The sequence below is a fragment of the Hylobates moloch genome, unplaced genomic scaffold (assembly GCF_009828535.3).
Source record: "Hylobates moloch isolate HMO894 unplaced genomic scaffold, HMol_V3 SCAFFOLD_7, whole genome shotgun sequence".
In the NCBI taxonomy this organism is placed as follows: Eukaryota; Metazoa; Chordata; class Mammalia; order Primates; family Hylobatidae; genus Hylobates; species Hylobates moloch.
In genome coordinates, this window is record NW_026652282.1 from 87248807 (window position 1) to 87270680 (window position 21874).

Consider the following 21874-nt stretch of genomic DNA (forward strand, 5'->3'; position numbering starts at 1 on the left):
GGGGGCTGTGCTTACTAAGGTCTAAGCAAGATACAAGTCTATCTCATAGGGTCACTGGGAAGATTGAATGAAGTAATCTATGTGGAGCACTTAGGACATGTTGGTGATGATTACTGCTCACACTATTATTGTCAACAATGCTCACTGTATCTTATGCCTCTTCTGATTTTCTTTCAGTGGATGGCTGCATTGACTGGTCAGTGGACCTCAAGACATACATGGCTTTGGCAGGTGAACCAGTCCGAGTGAAATGTGCCCTTTTCTACAGTTATATTCGTACCAACTATAGCACGGCCCAGAGCACTGGGCTCAGGCTTATGTGGTACAAAAACAAAGGTGATTTGGAAGAGCCCATCATCTTTTCAGAGGTCAGGATGAGCAAAGAGGAAGATTCAATATGGTTTCACTCAGCTGAGGCACAAGACAGTGGATTCTACACTTGTGTTTTAAGGTGAGTGTTGTGTGAAAACATTGCCCAATCACATGGCTGATAGTCTTTTGAGTAGGACTTGAGTCTCATGTTGTATAATGGATATGTTCTTGAAAGGTTGCAGTACATATGGAGCTTCAGTAAATTCCAGTTCTAATTATCTATCAGAACTACATAGCAAGTTCCTATTAGATTTTCATAAAATAGGATTCCCATTTACTGTGTGTGCTTATTTAATTCAGAAAATTTTGTGACTCGGGCCGGGCGCAGTGGCTCACACCTGTAATCCCAGCACTTTGGGAGGCTGAGGCGGGTGGATCGCCTGAGGTCAGGAGTTCAAGACCAGCCTGACCAAGATGGCGAAACCCTGTCTCTACTAAAAATACAAAAATTAGCCAGGCATGGTGGCGGGTGCCTGTAGTCCCAGCTCCTCGGGAGGCTGAGACAGGAGAATTGCTTGAACCCAGGAGGCAGAGGTTGCAGTGAGCTGAGATCGCACCACTGCACTCCGGCCTGGGCAACAGAGTGAGACTCCATCTCGAAAAAGGGGAAAAAAAAAGAAAAATTTCTGACTCATTTCTTCCCTCACCCCACCCCTGCCCCAGTGTCTTATATTAACAATTAGTTTTGCATACAGCTAGTTGACTCAATTATCTTGATATCTGGCCACGAAAATGATCTGAAATATCATTTTGGCCATGGTCTTGCCTTTCGTGTTGATGAAAAATAGTTTCAAATGCTTCTGGGAGATTTCTCAGCAAATGTACTACTGCTGAAATCCTTCATAGAATTTGCAATGCAAGTTTGAGTCCACTGTATTTAAATAATCAACATCGAGCTCTGTAAATACACAGTCATCCTAAGTTTCTGGGTACTATAGTGGGAAGATATCACAGACACAATTCTTGCTTGCAAGAAGTTTACAGTAAAAAGCAATATGTTTTTTCCCTTAGGGATTCTGCAGTATGTTCTCCCTTCCCCCTCTACCCCAGTGATAGAATCTAGGATCTAGCGTCTAGCATCTCAAATGGAGACTGGATTAGGTATTGAAGTAGGTAGCTGAGACGACCTTTAAGCCACCTTTCAATTCTGCAATTTTGGGAGTCTTTGATCTTGCTCACCAGGGACCTGCACTCTACTATTTGATTTTAACTCCTTGGAAATGCAGACTTTTCCTATTTTTGTGTCCTGTGAACTTTGATGCCAAAGCTATGTCACTTCCTCATCAAGAGCACTTGGAAGCCCCTGGCGAGGCCTCATTGTTCAAAAGGCTGGGAGAACAAGCTGGCATATAAATAGAGAGCCTTCTGGATGCTCTAAGAATCACTTTTGTGTGTAGGGGAAGAAAATGGAGTGATGGGAGAGCAAATGGTGAGTTTAGTCTCTGTTTGTGGTAGGAAAAATCTCCAGGATCTTGGGAGAACAGCAATCATTCTGAACACACCTTAGTGTTAAGTGGTATTTTCTCCTACTTGGGCAGCTCTTGGCAAAATTGAGAAGTAGATGTAATTCAGCTTTAGTGACTGACACTGTATTCCCTAGGGTGCTGCTAATCTTTCCTTGCTTATCTCCTTTCCATCCCCCATCGTCATTAAAAACCCACCAATCAAAATTATCTCTCTTCTCCTCCCCCTACACCATTTGCTTTTTGTTTGTTGTTTTCACAAATTTAAAGTTTTATTTGCAAAGCATCAGTCCACTATGTACAGGTGCTAAGCCTACAATGAATTATTAAACAAATTATTGCTACTTCCCCAGGCCTGCTAATGTCTTCAGTCTTGTTACCTCCCCTCTTTTCCATTCTCCGCTCTAACCCCATTCCTTTACTCCTAGCAATAATAACAACTTAGTGATCCGTACCTGCATTTCCCCTACTGTTTTAATTATACAAACATACTGAGATGGGTATTTTCTCCTCATTGTTTTACAAAATGAAAGGAGGGTTATAGATTTCTCTGCATTTTCTTAGCTTAGTAAAAATACGTGGTATAAATCTCTCCAAGTCAATTGATAGAGAGCTTTTTTTTTTTACTTTTATTTTAGGCTCAAGGGTGTATGTGCAGGTTTGTTATACAGGTAAACTGCATGTCATGGGGGTTTGGTGTAAAGATTATGTTGTCACCCAGGTAATAAGCATAGTACCTGATAGGTAGTTTTTTGATTCTCTCCCTCCTCCCACTCTCCATCCTCAAGGAGGCCACAGTGTCTGTTGTTTCCTTCTTTGTACCTATGTGTTCTCATTGTTTAGCTCCCACTTGTAAGTGAAAATGTGCAATATTTGGTTTTCTGTTCCTTATTTCACTAAGAATAATGGCCATCCACATTGCTACAAAGGACATTCTTATTTACAGCTGCATAGTATTCCATGGTGTATATATATGTACCACATTTTCTTTATCCAGTCTACCATTGATGGGCATTTAGGTTGATTCCATTTTTTTGCTATTGTGAATAGCACTGCAATAAATATATATGTGCATGTGTCTTTATGGTAGAATGATTTATATTCCTTTGGGTATATACCCAATAATGGGATTGCTGGGTTGAATGGTTAAATATATAATACTGTATGTTGCTTAATATTTTGTGATACCACAAGTCAGTCAATCATTTCCCTATTGATGAGTATACACTTTGTTTCCAGTATTTTGTCCCTACAAAAGGCGCTGTAATAAAAATCCACTATTTGCTTTTCAATAAACTAAGAAGTCTTCGATTTACATAATTATTGCAAAGATAATATAGAGTTCCTGTACACTTTATATCCAGCTTTCCCATTTTATTAACATCTTACATGACTATAGTACATTTGTTACAATTAATGAACCAATAGTAATACATTATTACTAGCTAAAGTCCATATATTCTTCACATTTCTTCAGTTTTTCCTTAATGCCTCTTTTTCTGTTTCGGTATCCATCTCTGGTAGCACATTGTATTTGGTTGTCATGTCTCCTTAAGCACTTCTTGGCTGCGTCAGTTCGTCAGACTTTCCTCATTTTTGATGACCTTGACAGTTTGAGGTGTACTAGTCAGATAATTTGTAGAATGGTCCTCAACTGGGATTTATCTGATATTTTTCTCATGGTTAGACTGGGGTAATATGTTTTGAGGAGTAAGATTACAAAGGTAAAATACCATCCTCATCACATTGTATCAAGGGTATAAAGTATCAATATGACTCATAACTGTTGATTTTGACTTTGATCACCTGGCTTGAGGTGATGTTTATAATTTTTCACTGTAAAGTTACTCTTTTTTTTTCTTCCTTTCCCTACTGTAGTCTTTGGAAGAAAGTTGTTATTCACAGTCCACACTTTAGAAGAAATATCTACATAAATTATTGCAAATTCTTCTGCATGGAAATTTGTCTCTCCCCTTCCCCACTTACTTATGTATTCCATCATTTATTTATATCGGTATGGACTCATTTTTATTTATATTATACACCGGCTTGTAATGCAATTCTACTTAATTTTCTTGCTCAAATTCTTCCACCTTTGCCCATGGGAAGCTGTTTCAGTTGGCTCATTTGTCCCTTTGATACAACTCTATCATCGTGGAGTGATGGTTTTATTTTTTTTTAAAGCATTTCCTTACATTGTAGAAAGATGCTCCAGGTTTATCTTATATATTTTGTGCCCCAGTTCTAGAATTAGCCATTTTTCCAAGGAGTCCTGTTTTTTTAATGGATAATTGCATTAGAAACCTAGATTTGGTTGCTAGGTATGCTCATTGCTATTGGCGTGTTGTTGCTTCTAAGTCCTCTCAGCTGACGGTCTATTTGCTTTTAAACAAAGCCATAGATTGTGAAGGAGTACTTTAGGGATAGTTGAATTTCCCAAGGTCCCTGAAGTCCTTTCCTATAGGTGGCCCTCTCTTTCAAGTACATTTCAGATTGGCCTTTTTTATGTCTATTTTGGATACCATCTGAGTCAGAGGTTCTCAACTCACATCTAGACCAATAGAAGATAAAAGAATTCCACTAAGATTCGAACATAACTTGTGACTTTTTAACTTTTGTGCAGCAACCCTTAGGGAGCTATTGGGACTGATAGAGATAGGTGGAACTGTTGAATATTATCTCTCATGTGTGCCTTAGTAAGGAAAAAAATGTTTGGAAATCACTGTTCTAATAGAATCAATCAGGCTTTTGTCAACTCAGAGATACATAAATCTATTCCAGGTATATAAGTGAAATAGCTAGCATATGTCTGTGAATAATGAACCTGTTTTTCATATCTAGTAGTGGCCACTGACTTCTATTATGTGCCAAGTGAGAAATTCAGTCCATATAGGTGATTTAATGCAATTGCCAAGAGTGACATTTATAGTGAAAAGGGCTCTTAATTTGACAATGTCAGTATTCATCTAAAATCTCCAGTTAGATACCACTTTAGGGTAATCACGAATGACTTTTCTATGTTTTATTGATCTCATTAGAAGTTACTCTACTGATGTCACTGTGATTAAAAATGAAGATATGAAATATTTAGTAATATTCTCCACCCATGTGAATGACAGCAAGAAAAATTTACTATTTGTGACCTTTCAGTAGCCACTTGGCTAATGAATAATTTTTAAATTTTTCCTTGGCCAGTCTCAAGAGTGATTAGTTGAATTTCCCAGCATAATAACGGGCTGGTAATATGAGAATGGTAGAGGATTAAATCATATTTTGAGAGACAGTGCCAATCCAAGAATCACACCAGTATTTTCAATGGAGGCTTGAATTAATAGGATGAAAATGATAAAGGTAATCTTATTTGACAAAATCTCACATATCATTTTCTCAACAACTTGGAACAAGGGGTGACTTAAGCTGTGAATGAAGATAGATATAGTCATATAATCCTGCATTGAATTCACAGATACTGAAAAGAATGATTGGCCAGGTGCGGTGGCTCGTGCCTGTAATCCCAGCACTTTGGGAGGCTGAGGCAGGTGGATCACGTGAGGCCAGGAGTTCAAGCCCAGCCTGGCCAATATGGCAAAACCCGGTCTCTACTAAACATACAAAATTTCACTGGACATGGTGGTGCACATCTGTAATCCGAGTTACTCGAGAGGCTGAGGTACGAGAATTGCTTGAACCGGGAGGCCGAGGTTGCAGTAAGCCGAGATTGTGCTACTGCACTCCAGTCTGGGTGACAGAGTGAGACTCTGTTTCACATGCACACACACACACACACACACACACACACAAAATTAAATATAATTGAACATCTGTAAAAACCTAACATTTAGGGATAATTATGGCTGAGTGCAGAGAATCAGTTAGAGGTTCAAAATTATTATGACCATTTACCTCTGTAACGAGGTCAACAGAACAAGCAGTTCCCTTATAAAATGGGAGCATAATCCAAATATTTTTGGTCTCTAATAGTCATTGAAAGAAGTGAGGTTCTCAAAATCTGAATGCCTCACAACATCTTTCTGAACAGTTCCTTAGTATATGTCTAGCCAGGAGGCACAATTGCTTTGATTTCAAATGCAAATAATCAATTCACAGTTGAATGATTATTACTCAAGCAAAACAGCATCAGAAGAAAAGTTGAGGGAGTGGATACATTTGAAACGAAAAGTGTAGCATGTTGCTAATTTTTGAATCTGTATGGTGGGTACATGAGGATTCATCATTTGCCCTGTGTATTTTTTATTATGTTTGAAATAGTCCATAACAAAAAGAAGAAGAAATAAATGTAAGTATACAGTAATTTTACTTGATTTTATTGTCACTTAAATGATCCTGACCTATAAATACTTAGGTATCACATATAAGCAAGTATTTTTATTTCAGTCAACAAACATTCATTGAATATATATCATGGGACTCACTTTATGGCATATTGCAAAGAGACCTGTGTCTTTAGAAAAGAAAGTGATGCTCTAGTCTACATGAGACACAAAGAAATGGCTCTTAGCACCTTCCACTCTCCTACCCTACTTCCCATCACGGTTACCCAGAGATTTTCAAGGACAGTGAACATACCAATTCCAACTTAACTATTGATCCGTGAAAAGTTAAGTGTCAACAAGTCGGTTACCCAGGTAGCAATTTCCAGGAGAGCAGATAGTTTCTTGTCAAAAAATGAAAGCCTGGATCTTATAGAATTAATTGACCTCAGAAAAGATCAAGAAAGTACAGCAGGATCTTGAGACAGCAGGAATTTCATTCCCAAAATGAAATGTAATTAGTTATTTTTCTACCTGTTTTTGGTTATAAGCAGGGGTCTCTGATTCCATTATTTTTATGGCAATTTGATAACCTACTTGTTAATAAAATTATATAGGTAAATTTTAAATAGCAAAGAAGTAACCATTTTACTTTATTTTCATTTCATTAGCATTAAATTAGATATGTTGTAATGTTTAGAAATATAACCATACTGTTGTACATTAACTATGTAATTTCAACTTCATTCAGTTTGTTTACTAGAAGGAAGCAGATGTTTACAGTTTATTCAGCAGGAGTACCTGCTTTGTAAGAATTAATAGGTTATATTTGATAACCACAAAGGAAGAATTGATCTCAAATAGTCACTGATGAGTTGGTTAACACTGGTATTTATATATACTTTTTAGTTTAATCCCTTGTATAATTACACAATCTTAAGTGACTTGGTTTTATGGCTATTTTGCTCAGAATCAAGGTTTTAACCTAATGCAGGTTGTAAACTCAAAATCTTTTCAGAGGTCAAGAAGGTAATTTAATGAGTGTGGCAGGCCACCTGAAACATTTTGGAGTGTTGAAAGTTGTAGCAATCCCCTCCATAATCTCATTTCATGCATTCTACTCTATTGCCACTACCTCCTATTTTTCTAGCTCATTTTTTTCTGTACCTTACCTCCAATAATCTGTTGATTCCACCCAAACCTCTTTCTCATTGATCTCACATGTTTTTCACTGTACCTTGTTCTCTTCCCATCTAGCATAGTTCCAATTCAGTGGATCAATCATTATAATCACTCCCATATACACCCTCTTGATTCTCTTGACTCTTTCTCCCTTCATCTTACTCGCTTGTGAAAACCACAACATTGTTTAAACCTAACTGTCCATCTATACTATGCCTGCATCCTTGCAGCTAAACTTGGCTGAAGGAAAATATATAATAATGTTGACTGGTTTCACATTAAATTCATTGTCATGGACCTCAAATTGACCTTTAATGCTAGTTTTATTTTATATTCTTAGACCATTCAGTCTCTCATCTGCCTAGATGACTATTTTATATCATCTCCACTCCTCAGATCTCCAATATCTCCTCCCCCTTGCTTCCAGTTACACAGAGAAAAAAAAAATGATGTAGTCAGGAAAAAAACTGCCACTACATCTGCCCACCTACTGGCATATGTACGTACATATTCTGCCTTCCAGCCTGTTACCACAGATGAACTGGCCTTGCTTCTATGTAAGGCAAGTCACTTCATGTGTACACCAGATTCTATCCCTATTTGCTTACCCAAGAACATCACCTGAGGAATTCTCCTCTCTCTCCCATATCATGAAATTTTCTATTTCTACTGGATCATTTCCATCAGCATATATACAGATCAATATTTATGCCATCTAAAAAAAATCCTCTCAACTCCACTTTCCTGACAACCACTATTCCCGGTTTCTTGCACCCATTTGGATAAAACTACTTTAAAGAATTATCTGGTGATGATATCATGATTATTTATATAAGTCCAAACCCTTCAAACTGTACCCATTAAATATGTGCAGTTATTTGTGTATCAATTATATCTCAATAAAACTATTTATAACAAAAGAGTTGTCTGCATTCAGTTTTGAGTTCCTCTCCACTCATTCTCTAGTAAACCCATTCCAATCAAAATTTTACCTTCAAACTCTTCCAAACCTGCTCTTATAAAAGTCTCCAATGACCACAACAATGCTAAATCCAATGGGCAGGCCAATTTTCAGTTCTCCTATTACTTGACCTGTAATGTCATGTGGCATAGTTGATCACTCCCTTCTTTTTGATAATACATTCTTTACCTGACTTCCAGAGAGCAGTACTCTCTTGGCTTTCCTCATACTCTATCAGTTACTCTTTCATAAGTTCTTTTCCTGGCTCCTCATATTCTTTCTGACCCCTTAATGTTAGAAGGCACTAAGGATATAGGCCCAACATTGCCAGTTTTTCTGATGTTTTGAAATCTGAACAATTGTGTGAAATTTCTCAATTTTTAAATTTATGGGACCCTCCTGCCCAAAAAAGCCCACACTCAGATTCAACCATTGAACTCAGTTCTCACACTCTAAACTAATAGGTTCTGACTCCAACATTAACCTGGAGAGTAATGGTATAGTCATCTTAAAGTAGGGCTGCAGCAGGTTTTATCTGTATCAAAGTGAAGCAGGAAAATCAACACTCCAATGGCAAGATAGATTAAAGGAAACCCGCCACTCTCCCTAGAGTACATTTGAGCATTCAGTAGTAGAGTCATATGGTGTCCCTTTATGTGGCAACTGGCTCAATTCCAGCTTAATCTCTTGTGTGGCTATTGGAGTCTCCAAAAAAATGCACTGATCAGTATAGGGGTTCTTAATGCTAGCTACGGTGTACTGAAATTGGTATTCTATCAAGAGGATTCTATTGCTATAAAGTGGTGCTTCTCCTCCACCTTCCTTCCTGTCAATGATGAAACAGCAACTCTTTAAAAGGGCAGAGGACTGAAGATGTGCAATAACTCTAGTCTCAGGCATGAAAAATAACTTCAGTGAAAATATCCATTCAATGCTTATGTGGACTAATATTGTGCCTATCACTATGGTGAACCCAAGAGAAAATTATGACACAGCATCTACCTTTTAGCAGTTACTAAAGGAGGAGTTACTAAGAGTTACTGAACTAGCTAGGACTCTTCTACACCTAACACTGTGGTGCAATCTTCTATATTACTATTAATACTACTGTGTCCTATTAGGAGTATGGTCTCTGGAGCTGGACTGCTTGGAGTCAAATCCCAGTTTTATTACTTACAAATTGTGTGACCTTGAGCAATTTATATGACTACTCAGGTTCAACCAGGGGACTCACAGTTTGCAAACTCTGAACTATTGGTTCTGACTCCAGCATTAACCTAGGGAATGATGGTATATTATGGCTGTGTGACCTCTGCCTTGCTTTTCCTCACATGGAAAATAAATACCCATTTGGTTATTCAACTTAAAATATTTTGAACACTTGCATTATGTGTTGAGTAAATGCATTGAATGAGAGATTAAAGTAATGGAGCTTCTATTCTAGAGTTGAGAAAACATACAAATAACTAATGCAATCACAAGACTACACTGGGTAATCATAATTCTACACTGGTGAGAGTGAAGAAGGGTCATGTTAGGGGAGTGACTGACTGAGAGGCCACTTTCAGTTAGGTGGTCAAGAAGGGCTTCACAGAGAAAGTGACATACAAACTGAGACCTGAATGACAAGAAGGAGCCAGCCTTGTGAAAATCTTGGGGCAGATTATTCCAGTCAAAGTGAATACCACATGTAAAGGTCATGAAATGGGAAAAGGCTTGATTCAAGAAAGCTAAAGAAAGGGCTGGGCACAGTGGCTCACGCCTGTAATCCCAGCACTTTGGGAGGCTGAGACGGGCAGATCACCTGAGATCAGAAGTTCGAGACCAGCCTGGCCAACGTGATGTAACCCCTGTCTCTACTAAAACTACAAAAATTAGCCAGGTGTGGTGGTGCACGCCTACAATCCCAGCTACTCGGGAAGCTGAGGCAAGAGAATCGCTGGAACCTGGGAGGTGGAGGTTGCAGTGAGCTGAGATTGCGCCACTGTACTCCAGCCTAGGTGACAGAGCCAGACTCTGTAAAAAAAAAAAAAAAAAAAAAAAAAAGCTAAAGAAGGGCAGTTTGTTTGGAGTGTGGTGAGCTGGGGAATAATGCTACTAGATAAGGCTGGAAAAGCAGGCAGAGAACAGAGGACAGATGCTATTGCATATTGTGGACCAGAATAAAAAGTTGATTTTTAAATTAGTAATCAGAGATAAAATGAGTATTTATTTTTGTTAAACTGGAGAGTAACATGATCCGATTTCCATTTAAAAAATGATTACTTTGGTTGCCTGGTGAGAATGGACTACAGGGGAAGGAGCAAGAAGACCAAGTTGAGAAGCAATTGTATTAGTTGAGGAGAGATGTGATGGTAGCTTGGATTGTGGTGGTAGCTATAAAAATAGGGAGATGTGAATGAATCCCAGATATATATTGAAGGATGAGCTGATAGGACATACTGATGTCCTGGATGTGAGAAAAAGCTGAATAAAGGATGACTCCTGTTGCTTTTGACTGAAGCAACTGGGTGAATCATGGTGCTATTAACTGAGAGAGAAGACTTGGAGATGAACAAAGATCATAGTACTTCCCTCAGAGAATGTTGATGAGCACTTAGCACCAATACTGACATAGAGTAAGCACTCCATACATTATCTTTTATTTCTACTTTTACTACCACCACCACTGCTACTACTACTATAATTGTTTAGCTTTTATTATATGAAAGCATTGTGCTAATCCTTAGAATAACTCATGAGGTAGGTCATATTATTGAAGATGATAAAACTGATACTTATAAAAGTGAAGAACTTGCCCAAGGACACATGGGTAGTAAATGATGGAGCTGGGATTTGGACAGGTTTGACTCCAGAGCTTATACACATTATCAGTTTTCTCTACTGTCTTCTCAATTATTATCTGTTTTCACTGTTCTTTATAGTAATCTGTATTTGTATATTACAAGAAATGAGATATGGTTATTTGCATTAATTCTTGCCTATATAAAGTTCTGTGCTTCTGTGTGTTTTTAGTTTCATCAGTGAACATTATTGTCTGGTGATGAGGATAGAATTTTATTGATTAAAGATGGATAACACAGGGCAATGAAATAGAGATTCTAAGTTCATGAAAAGTGATGATTAAGTTAAAGCAAGAATTTTCAGAGAACCAGACTTCTTGTTTTACCAAGTTTAAAATCCTTTGTGATCACTTTTCAGTTTACATATACAGAAGTGCTTAAAAGTTGTTTTCCACCAAATAGAGATGAATTTTGAAGCATATATATCCTTAAATAGCTCTTTTTGTCTGTTTACTCTGACTTCAAAACCTCTAATATATAAGACTCATGATGAATCAATTAGAGAAACATATACATCAGTATATGACAAAGTGCTAGAATGAATATAATCAGGTGTCATAAATGTATGATTATCTTTTTCAAAAACTCATTGCATGACACTACTTCCCTCTATTCACCTTAAAGTTGAAAATGTTCATGGTGGAACACAAATGAGATCTCATTCCTTCCTAACTACAGTTTTGTTTTGTTTTTGTTTGTTTTTAATAAAAGTGATGTTTTTCAGCCAATATCCTTTTAGCTCTCAGGTATTTATTATTCATTAAACAAATATTTATTGAGTACCTCCTGTACAGAGGGTACTAAAAAAAGCAAAAGTGAATGATAGGGCTCCTGACTTACAACAAATTAAAAGGGGAATTAGGACATGTATACAAATCACAATCAAACAAGCATAACTCCCATGTGGTTCATCATTAAATTGTATCCTAGAAAACATAGTCAAGCAACTAAACATATTTTTTTTAAAGTCTGAGGATAGATTTACTGTAGTCCCTTGAAAAATATCAAAGATAAGCCCATTTGTAACCAGCGGCAACAAAAATCATTGTTTGACATTACTGTCACTCGTAGTATCTCTTGTATGTTTCAGCTGCGCAGAAACCTCTGTCATTGCTCCTTTCATTACCCGCTAAAAAACTCTTCCTGGAATGCATCCCCTACAAGTTTCTTCTCTTTTTGCCCTTTCTCATCCTCTAGCATTTTTTTTCCTTTCAAGAAGCTCTTTTTTGCCCTTTCCAATGTAATTTAATTAAACTAGCAGTGCTCCTTGCAATTCTTCAGCTCTTTCTGCCCATTACTCCTATTCTGCACAATAAAATCTCAGGAACTAACCTGCCATACCAAGGATCTTTGTAAAAGTTGTTGCATTTAAAGAGACCAATGCGGTGAAAAAGAGAATTATGTTTAGAAGGCAAGAAGAAGGGAAAAGCTGCAAACACTAACTTGATGGCTCTTATTCCATCATACATGAGGGAAAGTGACACGTGCTATAGGAAAGATAAATAGTACAGTAAAAAGTAGGAAAAATAGCTTTTGTCTTGTAGAATCTCGCTTGTTTGAGATGGCCCTTGAGGATCTAAACAGGTGGTGATAGTAGAGGTCTTCCCAGGCAGATAAAACAATGTCCCAGGGCAAGGAGGTAGTAATACATGGGCCATGCACAGGGAAAAACAGGGAGGTAAATTTGGTCGGAACCTGGATTTATCGAGGCGTTTTTTTCTGAGTATGAACCTAACAATAATGCTTGCTTTATGAAGGTTTCAGATGTTTTTGAAACATGAGATTTTAGACATTGACCAATTCTTAGAAAAGAAGCTAAAAGACTCAACTAATGAGCACCTTAACTTGCAGTCTGGTAATAAGGCACGTTTTTTGCAGATTATGTTTCCACAGAGAAAATGTATATTTAAAGGAGGCAAATTCCCTTCTATGACCTGACCCTCATTAAAGAAAGGCAGTGCTGCTGACTAAAGCATTGTTAGTCTTAGTATGTACTCCAACCAGTTTTCTCACAGGTGTTGATAAATTCACATGGAACCATCTCCACTCTCTCACCACACTGAAGAGTGATCCACCTTGGTAAGATGGCTCATTAATATTTGATGGGTATAGTCTGTATCTACAAATATGAGACAGAGAAAAGCTAAGTGAGAGGGGTAATGTATATTTCCACCTTGGGGCCTTGATCACATTCAAGCAAGACCCAAGCCAATACGAATCTACACACTTGTTTCCAGACCAGATCTCACTCTTCAACACTAAGGCAATATACACTTACCTGAGTATAGAGATATAGTATATACATTTTTAATTTTTTATTCCTGTTACCCTGATCCCCTGTCAGTGCCTTCCCTTTACTTCCTACAAGGAAAGTGGCTTGACCATGTTTCATATTTACATTATTATGTTTTACTCTCGAGCAAGAGATCTCTCCTCCTTTTAAGCTCAATCTAAAGCTTGCCACTTAAGCACCATGCACACTGTCCACACACAGGGCAGCCTTTCCATACATACTGATTGTCAACTTATTGGCTGAAACCCTCAGATCAGTAGGGTCTGGACGTTTTCAATTTGCTCACATGAATCATTTTTTTAGTATATTGTTATACCAATAGAAGTAGATGACAGGAAGGCAATTTTACGAGGTGACAGTCCAAATAATAATATTGGCAATGCCAGTATTTTACGGCAGGGTACAAAGTCACAGAAAATTCTGATTTTTAAGCATTTAGGGAAGCTTCTATATTAGGTAATGTCATTAGGTAGTGTCAACATATACACACTCTGCTCAAATTTTGACTTTGATCCCACATGACATAAAACAAAGATAAAAAAAAATCACTGCTGTTTCTAAATAAAATATAGTTTAATTTTACTTTCCATTATTTTAGAGACAGGTATAGCCAAGTTTGACTTCCTGGCATGTGAATGGATGATCAGAAAAAAAGAGGTCAATGAAGGCTTCCCTGGTTTTTGCCTTTCACCACTTTGCTTGTTGTTATCTCAAATGGCAAGCCCAGAGAGGACCATTACAGCTTTTCTAGAGATAAAACTCACTGTTTTTGACCAAGGCATTGGTCCCCATGAAATATCCATCCCCTTCTCTCACCCATCAGAGCTGGGCCTTTCTCCCAGCAGCATTGTTTTTAAAGCTGTCTTCCTCTGTAACTGCCCATCTCACTAAACATGCTTACTCAAGGGCTCAAAGGTCAGGTCAGATTGCTTCTGCTGAGTTTGTAGAGGATATTCAGTGATGGAAGTAGAATTAATTTTTATGTATTAAAACCTTTCCTCTGGACTTACAGAGAAAAAAACTTTAATAGGCATAACACAGGAAATCATGAAAATGTTAATATCTTTCCATAATCCTGCCAAATATAAAACCCAAATCCAATCAAACTGATTTAATGTTTTACTGAAAAAAAAAAGTTATGAAAACAATTTGTAGGACCAGAGAGATAAGTGTCTGGTTCCCTTCCTGGAATTATTCACCTTCCTTTCTAGTGCCCCCTCCTAGGGTCGCACTGCTCTCCCCTTTGATTTTCTTTCAGTTGGGCCCTATCCCAATCGTGTTTTTTATGCAACTTGATGATCCTTTCCTCCTCCTCCTCCAGTCTCCACCCCATCCCCTAAGTTATTCCTAAAGGTACCACTGTCCCACCTCCACCCCGACCTTCTGTCCTTACTAACCCTCAGGTGCCTTGTCTAACAGATGCAAAGGCAGGAAACCCCTTGGGTTCCCACCCCCTCATCACACAGTGTCTGCTCTCCTTTTCCCTTCTGTTCCAGAGGAAGAAGTGGCCTTTCCAAACCCATCCACCCAGTAAATTAACTTCTTTATATTGTTTTGTATTTCTATGAACATTTAATTATTTTACTTTCACAAAACACAAGAATATAAAGAAGTAAAGGCCCTCTATCTCATGCCCCCTACTCTACCTCACTCCACCCTATACCCTAATGTCCCACTGCCTACCATCATTTGACCCCTGAGCCTACCCTCCCTAGGTAACTCATAATGATTTTGCCCTCTAGTGGACATCTGGCAATATCTGGAGAGATTTTTTGTTGTCACAATTTGGGTGGGGTGGGAAATGTACACTACTACTGGGCATCCAGTTAGTTGAGGCTAGGGATTTTGCTGAACAACCTACAATGCACAGGATGGCCCCCAGAAATAAAAAAGTATATGGCCCCAAATGTCAAGCATGCCAATATTGGGAAACCCTGCCCTAGAAGGATATAAACAAGCCCAAGAACATTTTTGACAAGTACAAACTCTTTAATAACTAGTTAGGGAACTGGCCCCAAGTCCTGAATTGCTGTCGTATATTAAACAGGAAACAACCTAATGTCACATCTAGCTGCTGCAGAGATGTCCCAGGGCCATGACAGCTTCTTAGTCACTAGGTCCACAGGCCCCAGGTGATGTCCAAGGCTCCTCCATTTGTGTCTCAATCTGGTTCAGGTCTAACTCCTCTCCATCCTTCCACCTGTGAGCTAAAACATACATGTACCCCCGATCAACACAGCTTACAGTCATCAAAGGGATAGAAGGAGACCAACCTGCCACCCACCTTTTGACCCCACCCACTCCTATCCTCCCCCACCTCACCCCTCCCTCTGAAAGTTGATTTCCCACTGGGATATGTTTCTGTTCTGTTTCACATTTCTAAATTCACTAAGAGCTTTGTAGCTAGATTTTCCTCCTACATTTATCATGGTGGTGGGTTGGAAGAGAAATTCCCTCAGGATGATGGCACCGTGCTTTTGTCCATGGTCTAAACCAGGAAACCCTCTGAGCAGTATCAGTTGCTGACTCACCTCCTTGGCAGTGGCAGGAGTTCTCTGTTCAAGTCTGACTGTCCCTGGTTCTGCTCACTTGAGATTGAGGAGGATTCTCCTGTCATGAGGGCTGTAGAGTCATAGTAGTCCTCGCCTGGAGCTGGTGCTGGCATCCTCTGTATGTAGCCCTGAAGGATTCCCTCAGGAGTAGCAAAGCACTGCCATGTCGATTCGAGTCAACCATAAACCTGGGGTTAACCCCAGGCCTGTTTTGATTGTTTGTCATGATATAACTCACTCAGAACATGAATGAACTTTCTATCCAGTTCATTCCTAGAGACTCCTGGAATGCAGGAATCTCCACTACTCACCATACCCTGATGCAACTCCCCAGCTGGTTCGAACATATTATTTGATGGTCTCTTATTTGCAACTGCTCTCCTGGTACCAATTTCTGACATAAAAATAATCTGATGGGGAGGCGCCAAGATGACCGAATAGGAACAGCTCTGGTCCACAGCTCCCAGCAAGAACAATGAAGAAGGCAGGTGATTTCTGCATTTCTAACTGAGGTACCCAGTTCATCTCAACGGGACTGGTTAGGCAGTGGGTCCAATCCATGGAGGGCAAGCAGAGGCAGGGTGAGGCATCACTTCACCCAGGAAGTGCAAGAGGCCAGGGATCTCACTCCCCAAGCCAAGGGAAGCTGTGAGGGACAGTGCTACCCAGCTGGGTTACTACGCTTTTCCCACGGTTTTTGTAATCTGCAGATCAAGAGATTTCCCTTGTGTGCCTACACCACCAGGGCCCTGGGTTTCAAGCATAAAACTGGGCAGCTGTTTGGGCAGACACTGAGCTAGCTGCAGGAGTATTTTTTCAAACCCCAGTGGCACCTGGAACCCAAGCAAGACAGAACCGCTTACTCCCCTGGAAAGGGGGCTGAAGCCAGGGAGCCAAGTGGTCTCGCTCAGCAGGTCCCACTCCCATGGAGCCCAGCAAGCTAAGAACCACTGGCTTGAAATTCTCACTGCCAGCACAGAAGTCTGAAGTCAACCTGGGATGGTCAAGCTTGGTTGGGGGAGGGGTGTTCGCCATTACTGAGGCTTTCATAGGCAGTTTTCCCCGACAGTGCTAAGGAGGCTGGGAGGTATGGACTGGGCAAATTCACCACAGTGTGGCAAAGCAGCTGTGGCCAGGCTGCTTCCCTAGATTCCTCCTCACTGGGCAGGGCATCTCTGAGGGAAAAGTAAAAGCCCCTGTCAGGCACTTACAGACAAAAAGCCCATCTCCCTGGGACAGAGCACCTCGGGGAAAGGGCGGCTGTGAGTGCAGCTTCAGCGGACTTAATAATTCCTGCCTGCTGGCTCTGAAGAGAGCAGCTGATCCTGACAAGAGGGACTCTCCCAGCGCAGCACACTAGCTCTGCTAAGGAACAGACTGCCTCTTCAAGTGGGTCCCAGACCCCCATGCCTTCTGACTGGGAGAAACCTCCTAACAAGGGTTGACAGACACCTCATACAGGAGAGCTCCAGCTGGCATCAGGCTGATACCCTTCTGGGATGAAGCCTCCAGAGGAAGGAGCAGGCAGCAATTTTTGCTGTCCTGCAGCCTCCACTGGTGATACCCAGGTGAAAAGGGTCTGGAGTGGACCTCCAGCAAACTGCAGCAGACCTGCAGAAGAGGGACCTGACTGTTAGAAGAAAAACTAACAAACAGAAACCAACAACATCAACATCAGTATCAAGGAGCCCCACACAAACACCCCATCCAAATGTTATCAACCTCAAATATTAAATGTGGATAAATCCACGGAGATGAGGAAAAATCAGCGCAAAAATGCTGAAAATTCCAAAAGGTGGAATGCCCCTTCTCCAAGTGATTGCAACTCCTCTCCAGCAAGGGCACAAAACTGGATGGAGAATGAGATTGACAAATTGACAGAAGTAGGCTTCAGAAGGTGGGCAATAACAAACTCCTCTGAGCAAAAGGAGCATGTTCTAACCCAATGCATATAAGCTAAGAACCTGATAAAAGGTTACAGAAACTGCTAACTAGAATAACCAGTTTAGAGAGGAAAATAAATGACCTGATGGAGCTGAAAAACACAGCACAAGAACTTTGTGAAGCATACACAAGTATGAATATCCAAACTGACCAAGCAGAAGAAAGGATATGAGAGATTGAACATCAACTTACTGAAATGAGGCATGAAGACAAGATTAGAGAAAAAAGAATAAAAAGGAATGAACAAAGCCTCCAACAAATATGGGACTATGTGAAAAGACCAAACATATGATTGATCGGTGTACCTGAAAGTGATGGGGAGAATGGAACCAAATTGGAAAACACACTTCAGGACATTATCCAGGAGAACTTCCCCAACCTAGCAAGACAGGCCAACATTCAAGTTCAGGAAATATAGAGAACACCACTAAGATACTCTTTGAGAAGAGCAACCACAAGACACATAATCGTCAGATTCTCCAAGATTGAAATGGAAAAAATATTAAGGGCAGCCAGAGAGAAAGGTCAGGTTACCTACAAAGGGAAGCCCATCAGACTAACAGCAGATCTCTCTGCAGAAACCCTACAAGCCAGAAGAGAGTGGGGGCCAATATTCAACATTCTTAAAGAAAAGAATTTTCAACCCAGAATTTCATAACCAGCCAAGCTAAGATTCATAAGCAAAGGAGATATAAAATCCTTTATAGACAAGCAAATGCTGAGGGATTTTGTCACCACCAGGCCCTGCCTTACAAGAGATCCTGAAGGAAGTACTAAATATGGAAAGGAAAAACCGGTACCAGCCACTGCAAAAACACACCAAAATATAAAGAGCTCCCTGAAGAAACTGCATCAACTAATGTGCAAAATAACCAGCCAGCATCATGATGACAGGATCAAATTCACACATAACAATACTAAACTTAAATGTAAATGGGCTAAATGCCCCAATTAAAAGACATAGACTGGCAAACTAGATAAAGAGTCAAGACCCATCAGTATGCTGTATTCAGGAGACCCATCTCATGTGCAGAGACACACATAGGCTCAAAATAAAGGGATGGAGGAATATTTACCAAGGAAATGGAAAGCTAAAAGAAGCAAGGGTTGCAATCCTAGTCTCTGATAAAACAGAGTTTAAACCAACAAAGATAAAAAAAAAAAGACAAAGAAGGGCATTACATAATGGTAAAGGGATCAATGCAACAAGAAGAGCTAACTATCCTAAATATATATGCACCCAATACAGGAGCACACAGATTCATGAAACAAGTTCTTAAAGACCTGCAAAGAGACTTACACTTCCACACAGTAATAGTGGGAGACATTAACACCCCACTGTCAATATTAGACAGATGAATGAGACAGAAAATTAACAAAGATATTCAGGAACTGAACTCAGCTCTGAACCAAATGGACCTAATAGACATCTGCAGAACTGTCCACCCCAAATCAACAGAATATACATTCTTCTCAGTGCCACATAGCACATATTCTAAAATTGACCACATAATTGGTAGTACAACACTCCCTAGCAAATGCAAAAGAATGGAAATCATAACAGTCTCTCGGACCACAGTGCAACCAAATTAGAACTTGGGGTTAAGAAACTCACTCAAAACCGCACAACTATGTGGAAATTGAACAAGCTGCTTCTGAATGACTACTGGGTAAATAACGAAATTAAGGCAGAAATGAAGAAGTTCTTTGAAACCAATGAGAACAAAGAGACAATGTACCAGAATCTCTGGGACACAGCTGAAGCAGTGTTAAGAGGGAAATGTATAGCACTAAATGCTCACAACAGAAAGTTGGAAAGATCTGAAATCAACACACTAACATCACAATTAAAAGAACTAGAGAAGCAAGAGCAAACAAATTCAAAAGCTAGCAGAAGACAAGAAATAACTAAGATCAGAGCAGAATTGAAGGAGATAGAGACACAAAAATCCCTTCAAAAAATCAATGAATCCAGGAGCTGGTTTTTTGAAAAGATTAACAAAACAGATGGACCACTAGCTGGACTAATAAAGAAGAAAAGAGAAGAATCAAGTAGACACAATAAAAAATGATACAGGGGATATTACCACTGAAACCACAGAAATGCAAACTACCAACAGAGAATACTGTAAACACCTCTACGCAAATAAACTAGAAAATCTAGAAGAAATGGATAAATTCCTGGACACATACACCCTCCCAAGACTAAACCAGGAAGAAGTCGAATCCCTGAATAGACCAATAACAAGTTCTGAAATTGAGGCAGTAATTAATAGTCTACCAACCAAAAAGAGCCCAGGACCAGACGGATTCACAGCCGAATTCTACCAGAGGTACAAAGAGGAGCTGGTACCATTTCTTCTGCAACTATTACAACGAATAGAAAAAGAGGGAATCCTCCCTAACTCATTTTATGAGGCCAACATCATCCGGATACCAAAACCTGGCAGAGACACAACAAAAAGAGAAAATTTCAGGCCAATATCCCTGAAGAACATCGATGTGAAAATCCTCAAGAAAATACTGGCAAACAAAATCCAGCAGCATATCAAAAAGCTTATCCACCACGATCAAGTCAGCTTTATCCCTGGGATGCCAGCCTGGTTCAACATATGCAAATCAATAAATGTAATCCATCACATAAACAGAACCAATGACAAAAACCACATAATTATCTTAATATACACAGAAAAGGCCTTCGATAAAATTCAACACCCCTTCATGATAAAAACTCTCAATAAACTAGGTGGTGATGGAACATATCTCAAAATAATAAGAGCTATTTATGACAAACCCATAACCAATATCATACTGAAGGAGCAAAAGCTGGAAGCATTCCCTTTGAAAACTCACATAAGACAAGGATGCCCTCTCACCACTCCTATTCAACATAGTGTTGGAAGTTCTGGCCAGGGCAATCAAGCAAGAGAAAGAAATGAAGCGCATTCTAATAGGAAGAGAGGAAGTCAAATTGTCTCTGTTTGCAGACGGCATGATTGTACATTTGGAAAACCCCATCGTCTCAGCCCAAAAAGCCCTTAAGCTGATAAGCAACTTCAGAAAAGTCTCAGGATATAAAAGCAATGTGCAAAAATCACAAGCATTCCTATACACCAACAATAGTCAAGCAGAGAGCCAAATCATGAGTGAACTCCCATTCACAATTACTACAAAGAGAATAAAATACCTAGGAATACAACTTACAAGGGGCGTCTTCAAGGAGATCTACAAACCACTGCTCAAGAAAATAAGAGAGGACACAAATGGAAAAACATTCCATGCTCATGGATAGGAAGAATCAATATCACAAAAGTGGCCATACTGCCCAAAGTAATTTATAGATTCAGTGCTATTCCCATCAAGCTACCAGTTACTTTCTTCACTGAATTAGAAAAAAAAAACTACTTTAAATTTCATATGGAACCAAAAAAGAGCCTGCATAGCCAAGACAATCCTAAGCAAAAAGAACAAAGCTGGAGGCATCACACTACCTGACTTCAAACTATACTACAAGGCTACAGTAACTAAAACAGCATGGTACTGGTACCAAAACAGATATATAAACCAATGGAATGGAACAGAGACCTCAGAAATAACACCACACATCTACAACCATCTGATCTTCGACAAACCTCACAAAAACAAGCAATGGAGAAAGAATTCCCTATTTAATAAATGGTGTTGGGAAAACTGGATAGCCATATGCAGAAAACTGAAACTGGATCCCTTCTTTACACCTTATACAAAAATTAATTCAAGATGGATTAAAGACTTAAATGTTAGACCTAAAACCATAAAAACCCTAGACGAAAACCTAGGCAATACCATTCAGGACATAGGCATGGGCAAGGACATCATGTCTAAAACACCAAAAGCAATGACAACAAAAGCCAAAATTGACAAATGAGATCTAATTAAACTAAAGAGCTTCTGCACAGCAAGAGAGACTACCATCAGAGTGAACAGGCAACCTACAGAATGGGAGAAAATTTT

At 39.4% G+C, this 21874-nt stretch overlaps 1 protein-coding gene across 1 annotated transcript in view; it reads left to right on the plus strand.

Moving 5' to 3' along the window:
* IL1RAPL2 (interleukin 1 receptor accessory protein like 2) overlaps positions 1–21874 on the plus strand; it is a 1126326-nt gene that overhangs the window by 548999 nt on the left and 555453 nt on the right. The window contains exon 3 of the mRNA XM_032757406.1: positions 178–451. Coding sequence (XP_032613297.1) covers positions 178–451 — 274 coding nt within the window. The remainder of the gene's footprint in view (positions 1–177; positions 452–21874) is intronic.